The 18238-nt window shown below is 49.0% G+C and overlaps 1 protein-coding gene across 1 annotated transcript; it reads right to left on the bottom strand.

Moving 5' to 3' along the window:
• Positions 1 to 1383: 1383 nt before the first annotated feature.
• col1a2 (collagen, type I, alpha 2) lies at positions 1384 to 18015 on the bottom strand (the record flags this gene model as incomplete). Its single annotated transcript, XM_067255985.1, is given in 48 exon segments — positions 1384 to 1819; positions 2314 to 2556; positions 2945 to 3129; positions 3403 to 3649; positions 3856 to 3963; positions 4227 to 4280; positions 4466 to 4573; positions 4703 to 4756; positions 5049 to 5156; positions 5246 to 5299; positions 5408 to 5515; positions 5872 to 5979; positions 6127 to 6288; positions 6424 to 6477; positions 6556 to 6609; positions 6715 to 6822; positions 7074 to 7127; positions 7519 to 7572; positions 7692 to 7745; positions 8000 to 8053; positions 8247 to 8354; positions 8586 to 8684; positions 8776 to 8820; positions 8921 to 8974; positions 9423 to 9476; positions 9630 to 9683; positions 9826 to 9879; positions 10317 to 10415; positions 10814 to 10867; positions 10963 to 11061; positions 11245 to 11298; positions 11411 to 11518; positions 11703 to 11756; positions 12402 to 12500; positions 12738 to 12782; positions 12908 to 13006; positions 13098 to 13151; positions 13533 to 13631; positions 13852 to 13896; positions 14172 to 14225; positions 14656 to 14709; positions 14822 to 14875; positions 15276 to 15329; positions 15773 to 15826; positions 16048 to 16092; positions 16313 to 16369; positions 17235 to 17318; positions 17980 to 18015. Coding segments are annotated over 48 exon segments (3987 nt in total), but the record flags the coding sequence as incomplete, so codon positions are not given.
• Between the last annotated feature and the right edge of the window lie 223 nt (positions 18016 to 18238).

Genomic DNA, 18238 nt, shown 5'->3' with positions numbered 1-18238 from the left:
TTTTTATTTGAAAAGATGTCATCGCAATCTTTTATTGGAGGCGCGATTGTGTATGTTAGCCAATAGATGGCACTATATGAGCATATTTACTCTGCTCACATGTCTTCGTCAGTTCATCTATGTTTGCTGGTCCCAGATCTGTTCTCAATGCGGGGTTGTTTTGATAGTCCACTTTAAGCCCTTACTGTACAGTTTGTCAACCGTGGGTTTGCCTACATCACAAACGCTACCAATGTAGGCTATATAATCCAACGTACGTTTTTAAAGTTTGTAGTCTATTTGTTATTATAAACGTCACGTTCGTATCAGTCTGCTGAGAATGACGTCGAATAAAGATATAGGCCTAGTATTTAATAGTATTTACAAAGAGCATTTGCTCTATTTTGCTCAACTATGGGCATTGACGATCTACCAATCAGTTTCATGCATCATTGGAGAGAAGCTCTTCGCAAGCCTTTGTGATCCAAATCACATCTCTTTATTGGATTATAAAGTGTTATTGGAATCATGCCAGGAACACATATATGAAGGAATGCAGTGAGAAATGTATTTACAAGGAATGTTTTTGTAATTTAACACAATGGAAATAGTCATTTGACAGCAAGTACACAACTTTTGCAACAGGTGAAGGTTGATGTACTTTTTTTAAACCACAAAAAAAAGAGCGCTTCTTACTATAATTTGTAGTTTTCGTTTTAAATAATACATAACGTTTGGTTTCTATGTATAAACCTCAAAAACAACTAGGATGCTTCAACTCCAATCTCATTTAATGTTCTCATCATTATACATTAAAGCACTTAAGTCATTAAATGGTGTGTTTTGGAACATTGGACATGCTTTATTTCAGAACTTTTCACAATTTATTTAAACATCTCACATATACAAAATAGGTACAATAAACTTTGTGGCTTTTATTTTGAGAAAGAGAGGCCGCATAAAGCCTGTTGAAAAATGATGAATGTGCTGTCAGAATGAACAGTGGATGGGGATGTAAAAGAGAAAGGCCTGAACAAAAAAGAAAATTCTAGAAAATAAAAAAACAAGACAAACATCCGATTTAGGAACATTCCACCTGCTTAAAATGGGGGTTATTAGTGGGACCTGTGCAAGACTCGTCAAAGTCAATACAAAGTAATACAGTAAAAGTGGTTTACTCCACAGCGGCATGTTAGCACCATAGATCTCTGCTTCAAGTAAGTGAGCACCTTTCATACATGACAAAGCTTGAAGCCTTACAACTCATAACATCTAGGTTGTGGATCTGGTTTTTCAATATTATTTCCTTAAGTACAGGCATGAGGTAGTTTAAACCATTTGATTTTGGAAAGTTGTGGTTTTAAACCTCCTCTTTGGAAGATATACAAAGACCACAAAATGATGCATACTTTCAGCGTTTTTATTACACTTCTTTTTATTTTTTACAAAATGATGACATGTCCCACAAGGTGTTTTCCGCGTCTGTTAGGGCTGCTGTATTAATTTGCATTGCACAACGCTCCATCCAGTCCTTTAGTCCACTCCAATAGGGGGGCCAGTTTAAGCAAGTGGATGCGCAGAGAGAAATCGGCAATCGGTATCAAAAAAAAAAAAACAAACACAGAAAGAAGGGCAGAGATTTTTGTCGCTTTTTCTTTCTTTCTCTCTTTTTTTTAATTTATCATGAGTCTATTTATTTGAAACAGACTGGGCCAATGTCCAAACCAAACTCCTGTTCAGCTCCACCAATGTCCAAAGGAGCAATGTCGAGGATGGGCAGACGAGATGGTTTATTTGTTCTGTATTCGATGACTGTCTTGCTCCACTGGCCAGTGTGTTTCTGCGGAGGTGAGAGACACAGAAGGAGGAAGCACAGTTTCAGAAAATGCAGATCACTAAGGTTTGGCAGCTCCATGAGAACAAACCTAATTTGCTGTTTGTATCCTGAGCAAAATGTTTTTAAGCCCTGCCCTGAATCCCATGTTATCATGCACTATGCTCCATAAGGATGTATTGTCATCACAGACATCCTGTCTAGTAACGTTAGTACTGCATACAGCCTTAATTTCAGCAATTCCACCTCAACGAGACAAATAAAAACGTAGCATACTTTTCTGCTGTACTTTCAATACATGCACATTTGTTTGTCACTTTAGATAAAACCGTCTGCTAAATTAATTAGAAAGTAACGTCAAATTGTAAGAGACGGCAACGAGAGACAGAAACGAAACGAACAAGGACACGTTAGCTAGCTAGTTTGACTCCTTAACACTTTGGAATCCGTTAAACTAGGCTAGTTTACTTAAGCCATGTCGTAGCTTAGCTAGTACTTACAGTGCAACCATCCTCCAGCACGTTGAAGGTGAAGCGGCTGTTTCCCTCGGCTCTCAGCTCCACGTCGTTTGACCCTTGCAGCAGCACGGCCTTCTTCAGGTTACCGCTCTCTGCGTCCATGTAGGCCACGCTGTTCTTGCAGTGGTAGGTGACGTTCTGGCTAGCCTGGTTAGCCAGCAGGCGCATGAAAGCCAGCTGAGTTGCCATGCTCTGTGGGCTCAGGGTCTCGTCGTTGTACGCGAACTGGAAGTCAGACCAAATTGTTTGTTTTAGAGTTCAAACTGTGACTGTACTGTGACAGAGGATGTGTACTACGATACTATGGTACTGTAAAAATACTAGGTAAGGCTTTTGTCATTATGTCCCCTTTTGGAATTAAAGTAACAGTAAAACATTTGAATATATTTGAATGGGTCAACCTTAAACCTTAAAGTAATCATAAAGACTTGGGTCAAGCATCCTAACAAGGGAGATCATGTCTAGTCCTACACACTGAAATATATTGACATTGTTCTTGTTCTCTAAACAAGAACCTCCTAGACATAGAGAAAGGCTATGATGTCTAACAAGCTAGTCAACCCAGTCTGTCAATTAGCGAGATTATGGCGAGAGGTCTCTCATGTCCGCTCACCTCAGTACCGCCATTGATGGTCTCTCCGAACCAGACGTGCTTCTTGTCCTGGGAGCTCCTGTGCCAGTTCTTGCGGGCGATGCTCTCGGGGTGGGCGTAGATGCAGGTCTGGCCAGAGGAGAAGTCACAGAAGACCTTGATGGCATCCATGATGCAGCCCTGGTTGGGGTCGATCCAGTAGTAGCCTGGAGGGAGGGAGAGACAGACGTTAGTTTGTGTCAGGAAGAGAGACAGGTCAGAGAGAGAGAGGTTTGCTTGCGTCAGGGAGAGAGACAGGTCAGAGAGAGAAAGGTTCGCTTGCGTCAGGGAGAGAGACAGGTCAGAGAGAGAGATAGAGGTTACTTTGCGTCAGGAAGAAAGTTCTTCATCAGCAAATCGACAAACGATCAACCTTTCCTATTCCCTCTCACACACTGAAAAGGTAGCTAAGCTATCTGAGTGTCCGGCTGCACACTCACCGCTGGTCCATTCGGGGTGTCCGAGGCGGATGTCTCTGCAGGTGCGGGCTGGGTTCTTCCTGGAGCCCTCGGGGGAGAGCAGGTTCTCGATCTGGGAGTTCAGGGACTTGATGGTGGCGTCCACCTCGTAGTCCTTGGCTCTGAGGGCGGGCTGGTCGGCCCTGTACTCATCGTAGCCTCCGGACACGTCGTATCCACCGCCGGCGGGGCCGGGGGGGCCGGGGAGACCAGGGGAGCCAGGAGGACCCTGGAGGGAGGGGAGGTGTTAGCTAAGAACAGATACCTGGGTAGCTTTAACCAGTCTGGCGCTTGCCTTACTGCCTACATTTGATTTTGTGCTGTTGTGAATGAGGAAATATGGTATCATGCGTTTACTGTTGGTACAATTTTTTCTTTCTACTCCTGACAGGCTTGCTGACTGCCTGAGAGTGAGGGGAGGGGAGGAGCACTCACAGCAGGTCCAAGGTGTCCAGGGGGTCCACGGTTACCGGCGGGTCCGATAGCACCATGGGATCCAGCTCTGCCATCCTTACCAGCTGGGCCGTGGGGTCCAGCAGGGCCCTGCACGTGGGAGGGGAGGGCAGGAGGTGGGGGGTGGAGGAGAGGAGGAGAGGGGAGGACAGAAGAGAGGAGAGGACAAGAGAGAAGAGGCCAAGAAAACACTGTTAAACACAAGGCCTGCAGTGGAGTAAATGGAGAGTGATAACGGCAACTGTTGATAAAACTACGGTATGTCAAAGACTCGTGAGCATATTTCCATATGCCTCTGTGAGAAGAGGTGCAATAAGATTAGTGGTGCATTGTGGGAAATGTAGTTTACTTACTCTAGGTCCAGCAGGTCCGGCAGGACCAGCAGAACCAGAATCACCAGAAGGACCCTGAGAGAGAGAGAGAGAGAGAGAGAGAGAGAGAGAGAGAGAGAGAGAGAGACATGATTACTGAAGCCTGCACACACACCAGGACCAGGTGGGATCTAGGAGTGTGTGTGTAGACAGGGTTTGAGGAGTGTGCGTGTGTTTAGACGGAGTGAGTGTGTGTACACTGGGTGTGTTCTATCACGTACGTTGGGTCCAGGCATGCCCTGCAGACCCCCATGTCCTCTCAGGCCCTTCATGCCTCGGTCTCCCTTCTCTCCGGCGACTCCCTTCTCACCACGGGGCCCAGCGGGGCCCTGACAAACACACACACACACAATTTTGGTCAACTGAAATAGCACTGACGTTCATAAATAAGATATGATAAATAAGATAAATGTAGCATGCTATCAGATGTTGACTAGTGTGTCCAGCGGTCTGCTTACAGGGACACCCCTAGCTCCGGCAGGTCCAACAGCACCAGAAGCACCAACGGAACCCTGGACGGAGCAGAATGGATGAATGAATCACTGAATGAATCAATGAGTGACTGGTCAGTGAGTGAGTGAGTGGAGGATGGAGTGAATGGATGAAGCCCTCTGTGAAGCATATGTTACATTGTTAATACTAAAAAGTAAACAAATATATTTTAATGAATCAATGAGTGAGAGAGTGGAGGATGAGTGAGTGAGTGAGTGAGAGAGAGTGGAGGATGAGTGAGCGAGTGAGAGAGAGTGGAGGATGAGTGAGTGAGTGAGAGAGAGTGGAGGATGAGTGAGTAGACAGACGTACAGACTCTCCTCGGCTTCCAGGGCGGCCGACAGCTCCGGCGGGCCCTGCGGGTCCTGGGGCTCCAGCCAATCCCATCGCTCCTGGAGATCCAGGCTCACCACGGTCACCCTAACACACAGGTCAAAGGTTACAGCTCAGGTTCAGAGGACTTCAGTTCCAGATCCAGTGTGTGTGTGTGTGTGTGTGTGTCGTGTCACCTTGAATCCAGCTGCACCAGGTCGTCCAGGAGGACCATCGTTGCCAGGGCTACCCTGTAGAGAGTCACACGACCACGTCAGTTGTTATGGCGACCGCGTAAGTTGTCACGGCGTGGCAAAGCTGAGGTGTGTAGGGTTGAAAGGTTGGGCGTGGCTCCTTACCTCACGGCCAGCCTCTCCCTGTCCTCCGGTCATGCCGGGCATACCGATGTTGCCTGCGGGGCCGCGAGGGCCGGGGGCTCCGGATGGTCCAACTCTACCAGGCTCACCCTGAGAGACGCGGAGAAGCACAGGGCCAGGGAAACACACACTCCGTCAGACACACTTCTTTAAACCATGTACCTGCCAGGGCGGGCCATTTTGAATCTAGTTTAGATCTAGTTTAGAGTCCTGATGTGTGTGAGGAGATGTGATATTATACATTCACTGTGGGAACTGTTTTGTTTTAGCTTCTACTGATGGCCTGGTGTAGGGATATGCCTTATGCTGTTAAGTTGTACGCCTGCGCAGTGATATCCAATGCGATTTAGCAACTAGCTGAAGAAAATGCTTTTGTCAGTCGCTGTTATTTCAGCTGTGAAGTGAGGACACGACGAGGGTGTTTGAGACAGAACAGGTTTACTCACAACTCCACCAGCTCCACCTGGAAGACCACGGTCTCCTCTGGAACCTGGAAGACCACTGAATCCCTGAGAACCAAGCTGACCAGAGGGTCCTGGGGAACCTGGAGAACCCTGCACACACACACAGACAGGTGTCACGTCTAACTCCGATTCGACAATCATCTTCTTTGCGAGTTAGCTGAGATTGTATCAACGTCGTTAGCGACCCTCAGACTCCAGAGTGAGGCTGGACGAGGGTGCGGGCGAGGGGCCACTCACAGGGGGTCCGCTCTCTCCAGAAGGTCCCTTGTCTCCAGCCAGGCCGGCGGGCCCAACCATGCCCTGCTCTCCCTGGGCTCCTCCGGGTCCGGCGTCTCCACGGGGCCCGCGTGGGCCGTCCTTTCCACTGGGGCCGAGAGGGCCTGGGGGTCCAACAATACCCTGCAGGAGAGGGGGGAGCTTGTCGTTATTGTGGAAACCAGGAAGAGAGAGGGTGTGTGGGGAGTGTGTTTTAAATGTGTGTGTGATTGTTTAAGTTTGTGTGTGTTGGTGTGTTTAATGTGTGGGAGTACTCACAGCAGGGCCGGGAGTTCCAACTCTGCCAGCAGCACCAGGGAAACCAGTCAGACCCTGAGAGGGAACACACACACACACAGGTTACCCCAGAGATACAACCCCACAACCACGATGGTGTGTGTGTGTACTTACGTTAGGTCCACCGTCACCACGAGCACCAGGGGGTCCTGCAGGACCTGCAGCACCCTACGCACACAGTCAGGAAACAGCAGTTAGAGGGTGTGTGTGTGTGTACAAGGTGTGTGTGTGCAGAGGGTGTGTGTGTGTGTAGAGGGTGTGTGGGAGACGTACAGGGGGTCCAGACTGTCCGGCGGGCCCTGAAGGTCCTGCCAGGCCAAGGTCTCCCTTTCCTCCAGCGGGGCCTCGCTCTCCCTTGGGTCCAGCTTGACCACCAGCACCCTGGAGAGAGAGTCACACGTCAGTGGTCGCTATGGTGACTGTGTGTTTGTGTATGAAATGGTGGTTGACAAGTGTGTGTCTGACATAAGTACAATGGTGGCTGACATAAGTATGTGTGTTTGTGTATCAAATGTTTGATATGAGCGTGTGTGTGGTCCTGCGACCGTAAACAAATGAACGAGTGGCGGATGAGATGAGTGTGTTTCAGTGTGTGTAACTGTGAGAAGGTGTGTGTGTGACGGAGCTCTTACAGGGGGTCCGGCGAATCCTGGAGGCCCAGCAGGGCCGCCCTCTCCTCTCTCTCCCTGCAAGGTCAAACACACGGGTCAGCCCTCAAACACACGGGTCAGCCCTCAAACACACGGGTCAGCCCTCAAACACACGGGTCAGCCCTCAAACACACGGGTCAGCCCTCAAACACACGGGTCAGCCCTCAAACACACAACATCTCCTGGACCATCTCTTTTTCTTCCTTTCTCCCCCCTCTCTTTCCTCTCTCTCTCTCTCTCTCTCTCTCTCTCTCTCTCTCTCTCTCTCTCTCTCTCTCTCTCTCTGTGTTCTCTGCTGTGAACCTGTAGCAGAAAACAGGTTCTGCTCTCAGAGCACAACATGCTTCAGATGTCAGTGTGACCAGGCTGTGATAAGGTTGGTATGTTTCCTAAACAGTAAATAAAGTGACGGGGGGTGCAGACTTACAGGTGGGCCACGGAGTCCAGCAGGACCAGCTGGTCCGAAGGATCCGGTCTCACCCTGAACCACAACAACACAAGCAGACGCGTCAGAAGAGTGTAATACTGAATTATGCTTTCAGTATAATATACTCTTTTTTCTTGGGGTTGCCGTAGTGATGTGGGGGGGTGTGTGTTTACCTTGTCGCCATTAGCTCCGGCAGGTCCTGGGGGGCCACTGGGTCCGGGGGCACCCTGAACGAGACAGGAAGTGACATGCTCACACTCTCGTGCCGGCAGGACACCAGGATAACTATAGGGTGTTTACTGATGTTTATGAGTTACTTGTTTACTAGTTACATGTTTACCGATATTTAGGAGTTACTTGTTTTCTAGTTACATGTTTACTAGTAACTTGTTGACTAGTTGCGTGATGATATTGACTAGTAACTTATTTACTAGTAACTTGTTGATGTTTACTGGTAAACAACTTGAGGAGAGGGACTTACACGGGCGCCATCTCTTCCCAAGTTTCCTTCCAGTCCACGGTGTCCTCCCTCTCCCTGTGTTAGGGAGACAGGAAACAGGGTCAAACAGAGAATAATTTGAGCTGCTGTAAAATGTGTCAGCCAAATGTGTCTTTTTAAATAAATCAACAAACAAGGGAGGGGGGGGGAGGGAGAAGGAAAGGAGGAAGGGAAGGGAGGGATGAGAGGGATAAGGGAGGAAACAGGTGGCACATTTTGGGGCACCTACCTTCTCTCCCTTGGGTCCAGCAGTGCCACCAGCACCACGCTCTCCAGGCATCCCACCAGCCCCCTGGTGACCCTGGGCACCGGCCGGTCCAGCAGAACCAGGCTCTCCCTAAAACAAAGACCACAAGAATGGTTCCACCCACAAAGGTTCCTACTGCCACAAACATCTTTAAGATGAACGTTCTATTCTAAACTCCTTTACAGACAACAGGATGTGATTTAGTTCCTACTGTATCTGTCGGACATTGTTTATTGTATGGTACACCTGTATCTATGCTCCAGTGGTACACCTGTCAGCTTTAGGGTGTTTATCTCCGACAGGTGAGTGCTGGTGAGCTACCTTGCCACCATCAGGCCCTGGGGTTCCAGCAGGTCCACGAGCACCAATGGCTCCCTGGGGTCCAGCAGAACCTGCAGGTCCTGGGTTCCCACGCTCTCCCTGAAACACACACACAGTCAGTAACCACCCGTGAGTGTGTGTGTGTGCGGTGTAGAGTTGGACAGGTGTGAGAGAAGATAGGTAGACTCACCTTGCCACCAGCAGGCCCTGGGAGTCCCTGGTCTCCGGGGATACCCTACAAACAAAACAAGATTTGTTTATAGTTGACCAAATTAAAAAATGTGTGTTAAGTGTGTGTGAGTCAGAGTGTGAGTGTGTTTGTGTGTGTGACTTACTCTGTCTCCAGGCTTGCCTCCCTCTCCAACAGCACCAGCGGGGCCAGGCAGACCCTGAGCACAGAACATGGTTAATCCCACTAACCCTGAACATGGTTAATCCCACTAACCCTGAACATGGTTAATCCGAGAGACCCTGAACATGGTTAATCCCACTAACCCTGAACATGGTTAATCCCACTAACCCTGAACATGGTTAATCCAAGAGACCCTGAACATGGTTAATCCAAGAGACCCTGAACATGGTTAATCCAAGAGACCCTGAACATGGTTAATACAAGAGACCCTGAACATGGTTAATCCCATTTATCCTGAACATGGTTAATCCAAGAGAACCTGAACATAGTTAATCCCAGTCCTACTTGAAAGGGTACCTTTCACTCTTATCACATACTGCTACTACTGCACCTGACCAGGTACCACTCTACAACACTGGCAACTCGTAAACAGACTTTCCACAGGAGGGAGAAGTGTGACGTAGTGTTACTGAGACGAGACCAACCTGGAAACCAGGAGCTCCAGCGGGTCCTTGCTCTCCCTTCTCTCCTGCGTTACCCTGGCGACAGAGAAGAGGTCAGGGGTCAACACATACGTTCCATCACAACCAGGAAGTCCTAGGAGAGGTAGGCTCCTTCTGCGGTTGTAGCAGTTCGCTAACGCGAGCCATCGCACCGGGAGCCTCCTGTGGGCTGGTTCTTGGGGTACTTACGACTTGTCCGACTGGGCCGCCGGGGCCGTTGTTGCCATCGGGACCGGGGGCACCCTGAACAGAGAGAACAGAGAAGGATGGTGAGAGGTTTTCATCCCTAGGGAGTTCTGGGGTGAGGGATTAGGATTATTCTACGTCTGTGTAGTTCTGGGGTAAGATATTATGATTATTCTACGTCTGTAGAGGTGAAACTTACTCTGAGACCGGTGGGACCTCCTGGTCCTTTCTCTCCTCCTTTACCGTTCTCACCCTGAGAGAGAGAGAGAGACATAGAGAGAGAGAGAGAGAGAGACAGAGAGAGAGAGGAAGAGAGAGAGAGAGACAGAGAGAGGAAGATAGAGAGAGAGGAAGAGAGAGAGACAGAGGAAGAGAGAGAGAGAGAGAGAGAGGAAGAGAGAGAGAGAGAGACAGAGAGAGAGGAAGATAGAGAGAGAGGAAGAGAGAGAGACAGAGGAAGAGAGAGAGAGAGAGGAAGAGAGAAAGCGCATGAGAGAGAGATTCGTCAGATCAGCAAGTGTTTCTTTTTCTGACCTACACTGATAGCAGTGTGGGACACTAGAATTAAACTGATGGTTAGATTAACAACATTCATTCTAACGAACGACAGACATCCTCTCAGATTAGGGACATCCCAGCTGGGTTCCCCCAGAGGGATGACGTCTGATCCAGATTGATCGTTCCACTCACAGCGGGTCCTTTGGGGCCGGGGAAGCCGATGTTACCGGGCTGGCCACGGGGTCCGGTGGGACCAGGGGGGCCGGTACGACCATCCTGACCTCCAGCACCCTGGGACAGGACAACACCACAGGAGGTCAGACAAGACAGTAGAGGGCAGTAGAGTACAGGGCAGTAGAATACAGTAGAGTACAGAGGAGGGAAGTTTATTAGAGTAGAGGGCAGTAGAGTAGAGGGCAGTAGAATACAGAGGAGGGCAGTTTAGTAGAGTAGAGGGCAGTAGAGTAGAGGGAAGGAGAGTAGAGTAGAGGGCAGTAGAGTACAGAGAAGGGCAGTATAGTAGAGTAGAGGGCAGTAGAGTAGAGGGCAGTAGAGTACAGTACAGTAGAGGGCAGTAGAGTAAAGGGCAGTAGAGTACAGTAAAGGGCAGTAGAGTACAGTAGAAGGCAGTAGAGTACAGTAAAGGGCAGTAGAGTACAGTAAAGGGCAGTAGAGTACAGTATACTCACAGAGGGGCCTTCCTTTCCAGGGGGACCAGAGCTTCCAGAACTTCCTGGGAGACCCTGGAGATGCAGAACACAGGTCGCTCAAGCTCTCTCACACATTCATGTGTGTGTGTGTGTGTGTGTGTGTGTGTGTGTGTGTGAGAGAGACTCACTCTGGCTCCAGTAAGACCAGGCTCGCCAGCACGTCCAGCATCACCAGGGGGACCGCGGGCTCCAGATGGACCAGTGGCACCACGGTTACCAGGCATGCCCTGAGGAGGAGGTGGAGGAAGAGGAGGTGGAGGAAGAAGAGGGAGGAGGGAGGAGGAAGAGGAGGAGGTAGTAAGATTCATTATTATTTGCTCCCTATCTACAGAGGGACATCCTCTTTATCTCTGAGTAAGGAGGGATGAGATGTACCTTAAAATAACAAATTCAGGGTTAAACAAACTTACGATGGGGCCAGATCTTCCCTCGAGTCCAGGCAGACCTCTGGTTCCAGCAGCACCCTGTGGGACAGGAACACACACACAGGAGTCACGCTGATGCTAGGCAGACTGGGACAGTCCCTACCCCTCCACTTAGCTCCCAGTAACCGGTAGGGACTACAGAGGGACTCACCCTGGCTCCACGGAGGCCGGCAGGGCCAGTGGCTCCCAGCTCTCCGGTGGGTCCTCTCTTCCCCTCTTCCCCTGCGGGGCCAGGGGCCCCCTGGGGTCCAGAGTGACCCTGGAGGAGAACATAGAGGTTAACAACCACAGGACTACTGCAATAACAATAATAACGATGACACTAACATATAAAAACATTTATCAAAAGCAAAAATGCAGGGAAGGGATTTGAACCCACAACCTCTCACACTGCAGTGAAATGCTCTGACCACTAAGCTACACCGAGCAGAGAGGATACTCACTGGCTCTCCCTTGACACCGCCATCTCCCTTCACTCCAGCAGGTCCAGGATCACCCTGCAAGGTCAGACACACACATCAGCGCTTCTGCCCGGCCTCCAGCTGTGAGGAAACTCTGTGTGGAGCAGGTGTGTGGAACATCACCAGCTCCAGTCACAGTACAGTCTGTGTGGAGCGGGTGTGTGGAACATCACCAGCTCCAGTCACAGTACAGTCTGTGTGGTCTATGAGGTCGGTGTGTGTTGCATGTGAGGTAAGTGTGTGTAAGGTAAGTATGTGTGCGTGTAAAGTCAGAGTGTGTGTAAGGTAAGTATGTGTGTGTGTAAAGTCAGTGTGTGTAAGGTAAGTGTGTGTATAAGGTCAGAGTGTGTGTTAGGTGTGAGGTCAGAGTGTGTTGTGTGTGATGTCAGAGTGTGTTGTGTGTGATGTCAGTGTGTTGTGTGTGATGTCAGAGTGTGTTGTGTGTGATGTCAGTGTGTTGTGTGTGATGTCAGTGTGTTGTGTGTGATGTCAGTGTGTTGTGTGTGATGTCAGAGTGTTGTGTGTGATGTCAGAGTGTTGTGTGTGATGTCAGAGTGTGTTGTGTGTGATGTCAGTGTGTTGTGTGTGATGTCAGAGTGTTGTGTGTGATGTCAGAGTGTGTTGTGTGTGATGTCAGAGTGTTGTGTGTGATGTCAGAGTGTGTTGTGTGTGTGTACTCACTCCCAGGCCTCTGGCTCCTGAGGGGCCTTGAGGCCCCTGGGGTCCGGGTCCTCCTCTTGGTCCTGGGAAACCAGGAACTCCACCGACACCGGGGAGACCCTGGAACACACACACACACAGGTGAACTGGATGTTCAAGCAGATGCAATCCTACATTCCTTATTGAAGATGATAGAATCCAGAGTCAAAAAGACTGCAGTTATTTGTGTTGACGTTTTGCTCAGTGCATCAGTTATTCCAACACTCATGCTAAGTTGTCACTCAGTGCACTTCCTGTCTAGAACCAGAAGTGACTTCTGACCTATCAATGACCACTTCCTGTGGCAGGTGTACTTACAGCAGCTCCCTTGGCTCCGTTCAAACCGTTGTTGCCAGGGTTACCCTAGAGAGGAGGAGAAGAGACTGGTCAGGCTGAGGTGAGCAGCAGAGAGAGAGAGAGAGAGAGAGAGAGAGAGAGGGAGTTAGGATTCTGGAGTCGGGTGTTAGGAGAAGGACTGAACCACTCACAGGGGGTCCAACTGGGCCAGCGACTCCGTTGACACCGGGCTCTCCTCTTCCTCCCTGGGGCCCAGATGGACCCGAAGAACCAGCAGGGCCGAGTTCTCCCTGTCAGACAACACAGAAAAGGTTTATATATGTTTAAAAAAAACATTAAAAGTGTTAAAGAATATACTTCAGGGTTGTGAACCCTACTGACCTTAGGACCTGGGGCGCCAGGGAAGCCAGGGGGTCCTGCAGCTCCAAGAGGACCCTGGGAACAGGAAGCAGGAAGCACACCAGGTCAACATTGGGATCAAAGGGCAAAGTCAAGACAGGTCGCAGGGTGGGGTCACCAGCTAGGTGGTGATAGGCGGGTCTGGGGGAGGTCAGCTAGGTGGTGATGGGTGGGTCTGGGGGGGGGGGGTCAGCTAGGTGGTGATGGGCGGGTCTGGGGGAGGTCAGCTAGGTGGTGATGGGCGGGTCTGGGGGAGGTCAGCTAGGTGGTGATGGGCGGGTCTGGGGGGGGGTCAGCTAGGTGGTGATGGGCGGGTCAGCTAGGTGGTGATGGGCGGGTCTGGGGGAGGTCAGCTAGGTGGTGATGGGCGGGTCAGCTAGGTGGTGATGGGCGGGTCTGGGGGAGGTCAGAACTCACAGCAGGTCCGGAGGGTCCGGTGTTGCCGTCAGCACCACGTGCACCAGCGGGGCCAGCAGGGCCGGCACGGCCTCTCTCACCGGGCATACCACGAGACCCCTGCAGGGAGGGAGAGGAGGGGAGAGGAGGGGAGAGGAGGAGGGAGGGGGGAGAGGAGGGGAGGGGAGAGGAGGAGGGAGGGTGGAAGAGAGGGAGGAACATACATAGTTAAATATAAATGTACCACGGGGCTCACACAAATCAAATATTGTGAACATTTACATTGTATCCACAGTTGCTTGTACAGTAATTCATAAAGCCATTTCATAATCAAACTCACAGCCTGTCCAGGGGTTCCACCGTTTCCATGGGCACCGGTCTCACCCTGGGGGAAGCAGGAGAGAGAGAGAGGTCACATCAGGCTCCAAGGTCATAGGTCAACTGAGGTCAACTTCCCATATGGATCGATGATGTCTGATACCACTGTGGATGGGTAGCTACAGAGCATGTGTGTAAAAACAATAACTTCACATCTTGTCCTCTTGTGAACCTGTGTTGACTGGAGTATCATCCCCAGAGATGTTTTGATAGATGTGCCTCAGGTGCTTGTGAAGGTTGTGACAGAGAGGTAGGATGTGTGTGACCTGGTTGAAGCGTTACCTTGGCGCCAGCGGCACCAGACTCTCCTTTGCGTCCGTCCAGACCGTTGTATCCCTGAAACACACGTGAGAAACAAGTGAGTGTTCTCCTTTTGGGCAACCGGGACTTGGAAGTTGAAAGATGGCTGACAAGCTAGCTGCCGATGTGAATTGCAGCCGGAAGAGGAACCATCTCCTTCATGCTCTGGCCAATCAAATCGCATCTCCATTGTTCTCTGGCCAATCAAACTCTGCCAGGTCTATAGATGCAGGGCAGAGGCTGTCGAATCAGCATACACTTCCTGATTGACCATAAATTTCCCAGGAAGAAGGAAGCACAAACTCAAACATAGGGAATCCTACGGGAGTTGACAGCTAGGCCTACACCTCCTCTTCCAGTAGTGTTCAGTTAGGTTTATGACGAGGCCAATTATCCGGAAAAGCAGGAGAAACAGATATAAAGTAAGCCACAGCCCAGTGTTCCAGAGGCAATGGTGTTCACTCACTCTGTGTCCCTTCATTCCAGGAAGTCCAGGAGTTCCGGGGAATCCACGGGCACCCTGGGAAGGAGAGGAACAGGGTCACACATCCATCTAGGGGGCGGGGGTGGTGAAAGTGTGTGTGTGTGTGAGAGATCCGTGTAGGTGTGTGTGTGTGTTTGATCGTCCTTACCTGAGCTCCTGCTACGCCTCTATCTCCAGGTTTGCCAGGTCTGCCATTGTTACCCTGCATCAACCAGGACAGGAAGTCAATCAGGACAGGAAGTCAATCAGGATAAGAAGTCAATCAGGACAGGAAGTCAATCAGGACAGGAAGTCAATCAGGTCAAGAAGTCAATCAGACTAGGAAGTCAATCAGACTAGGAAGTCAATCAGGACAGGAAGTCAATCAGGACAGGAAGTCAATCAGGACAGGAAGTCAATCAGGACAGGAAGTCAATCCAGACAGGAAGTCAATCAGGACAAGAAGTCAACACATTTGTAAAGATATATCACAAATCTATTAAGTCCCATTTATGGTTTAGGGTATACACTCTCTAGGTGTACTTTTCATTTATATTTTTTACTTTTACAAGATGAATATCAAGATGAATTGCAGGAGACTTCTAAGCAAAATGTATACTTACATCCTCACCAGCCTTGCCTAGGGGGCCTGGGGGGCCACGAGCACCGACTGGACCCTGTGGAGAGAGGAGGAGAGAGAGAGGAGAGAGAGAGGAGGAGAGAAAGGAGAGAAGAGAGAGGAGAGGAGGAGAGAAAGGAGAGAAGACAGAGGAGAGAGGTAGAGGAGGAGAGGAGGAGAGAGGAGGAGAGAAAAAGAGGGAGAGAGAGGAGAAAGGAGAGAGAGAGAGATAAAGAGAGAAGAGTCGGAGAGAGAGAGGAAGGAGAGATAGAAAATCAGAGAGGAAGAGAGAGCGATAATGAAAGAGAAGAGAAGGAGAGAGGTAAAGAAAGAGGACAGAGAACAGACAGAGAGAGGAGAAGGAGAAAGAGAGAGACAGGGGCCAAGTTAAGGTCTCTAAGGTCACCTGGGTAGATGGTAGCTTAGTCTCCACATTACTGATGAAAAACAAAAGTGAGAAATACAAATGAGAAACAGGATTGTCCTCCTGTGAACCCTTACAGTCTGTCCCGGCTCTCCTGGCTCTCCAGCATGTCCTTGGAATCCTTGAGGTCCCTGTGGGTCAAAACCACACATCAGCTTTCACATGTCCGAAGGGAAATATGTTCACTGGATAACTTGAAACCTTAATAGCTAGAGTTCAAACGGATGTGTGGATTGGTATAGATGCTAAATGAAATGGGGCAGGTCTCCAAATGTAGTCAAACAAGAAGTATCTGTATGTGTGTGTATATGTGTGTGTGTGTGTGTGTGTGTGTGTGTGTGTGTGTACTTACAGGGGATCCAGGGGGTCCAGGTGGACCTCTAGCTCCCATCAGACCCTGAACAGATAAAACAAAACAAGTTATAAATAATCACCACGTCTGTGTCCATCTTCAAACAAAACAGATATCTCTGTGCAAGTGTGTTTGCATGTGTATGTGTGTGTGTCAATTTGCGTAAGTGTGCATGTGTGCATTTATGTGTGTGTATGTGTGTGTCTATGGGTCTGTATGTGTGTGTCTACGTGTCTATGTGTGTAAGTGTGTGTGTGTGTCTTACAGAGGGCCCAGGTCCAGGCTCAGGTCCTTTAGAACCATCATACTGAGCAGCAAAGTTCTGTCAGAAGAGAAGAAGAACCAGTTAAGATTCTCATTGGGGAAGTGTTCAAATCCTGTCGGTTTGTAAGGAAAAACTTTACTGATTCTCTATTGATTAACACTAATCACCAGATCCAAGAGGTTTGTAAGGAAAAACTTTACTGATTCTCTATTGATTAACACTAATCACCAGATCCAAGAGGTTTGTAAGGAAAAACTTTACTGATTCTCTATTGATTAACACTAATCACCAGATCCAAGAGGTTTGTAAGGAAAAACTTTACTGATTCTCTATTGATTAACACTAATCACCAGATCCAAGAGGTTTGGATCTGGTGAGTGCTTGTACAAAAGGCAGTCGTGACAGTCAAACTCAAAATCCAAACAAATTCCGAAATTCAACATTCAAACATTTAAAAAAACTAAGACTAGAGTTTTACAGTTTAAACTGTGATTGGTTAAGATTCATAGCTGGGTAATCATCTAATACAAATTTCTGCTTTGAAATCGTTGTAACCTCAATCATTTAATTAAAAAGTTTTTTTTTATACATGACTAAGCTTGTATCTTATGGGGTCACCAATGAACCAAGATGGAGTCATGGGGTCAAAGAGGTCAAAAGGACAAAGGGTCAAAGGTCATCAGGTTACAAAGTCATAACTGAGGTCATAGGGGTCATGAAGAGAAATCAAGAGGCTAATCCAATCTGACCCTTCCCCTGTCAGAGCATTTGAGCAAACTGTGTCAAACACATAATAATGAACATGATCGTCATTTTGAGAAGAAACTTCGACTCCAAGTTCAGACATGTTTCTGGTGATGTCACAGAGCACAATAACAAAGAGGGGTGTCGTCGGCCATTTTGACCAGGCATGCAGACTTACTCCTCCAAGTCCAGGGGGTCCGGGGGGGCCGGGGGGTCCGGGGAGGCCTGGGATGCCATCTTTACCATCAGGGCCTTGAATACCCTGCGAGAGGAGCACACCACTGTTAGGAAACCCAGCTGGGATACTTCCTCTGAGACTGGGAAGAGTCGGGACTGTTTCAATCAGTGTGTTTCAATCATACTGTGCACAGTATGCTACAGCTAGCGACAGGCTATGGAACCTTGGGAATGGCACCTTGGCCGAAGACTGGTCTGATCAAATGCTAATAAAGTCAAGACATCCATGATAGTTAAAACAATAGTTATTATTAATACAAATATCCGTTGTTGCTGATGTCATCAACACTGAGAATGTGGGCAACTGTGTCACGACTTGTGTCACAAGGGGGTGTGGCCTATCCACGTTGACATGACCGGTTCACATCTTTGTACACAGGTGGTCGCAAAAACGTGAGACATCCACACACACAGGTACACATCCACACACACAGGTACACATCCACACACACAGGTACACATCCACACACACAGGTACACATCCACACACACAGGAGGAAACATCTACTCGCACAGGTAAATAGACATGCCTAAACAACCAGGTAAACATCCACACACAGGTAAATAAAAATACACACACACAGGTAAACATCAAAACAAAGAGGTAAATCGCCACTGTAAGAAACTAGACACAAATACACCCTCTCCTACTGTAGTGTTTGTGTGACAAAAAGACGTTGACTCACCCTGTCACCTTGAGGTCCCTTGTTTCCTCTGGGTCCCTGCGTGGAGGAGAGCACCAGTCAGACCTCAACACCATGCTGACAGTCTCAGATAAACAGGCTCTCAGTCTCCTCACATGCAGAGCAGCCACTCATCCTGACTCTCATGCCACTCTCTCATGGAACTGAGTGGCTGTGACTAAAACCTGAAGCTTCAGTCCAGGTAGTTGTAGTATGGTCTCTGGCAGGATAGGCCCTCAGATGTAGCAAGTCAAACCCAGTA

Source organism: Osmerus mordax, chromosome 18 (genome assembly GCF_038355195.1).
Source record: "Osmerus mordax isolate fOsmMor3 chromosome 18, fOsmMor3.pri, whole genome shotgun sequence".
Classification (NCBI taxonomy): Eukaryota; Metazoa; Chordata; class Actinopteri; order Osmeriformes; family Osmeridae; genus Osmerus; species Osmerus mordax.
Note: the sequence above shows the minus strand (reverse complement) of the source record. Positions and strands in the feature narration are given on the sequence as shown.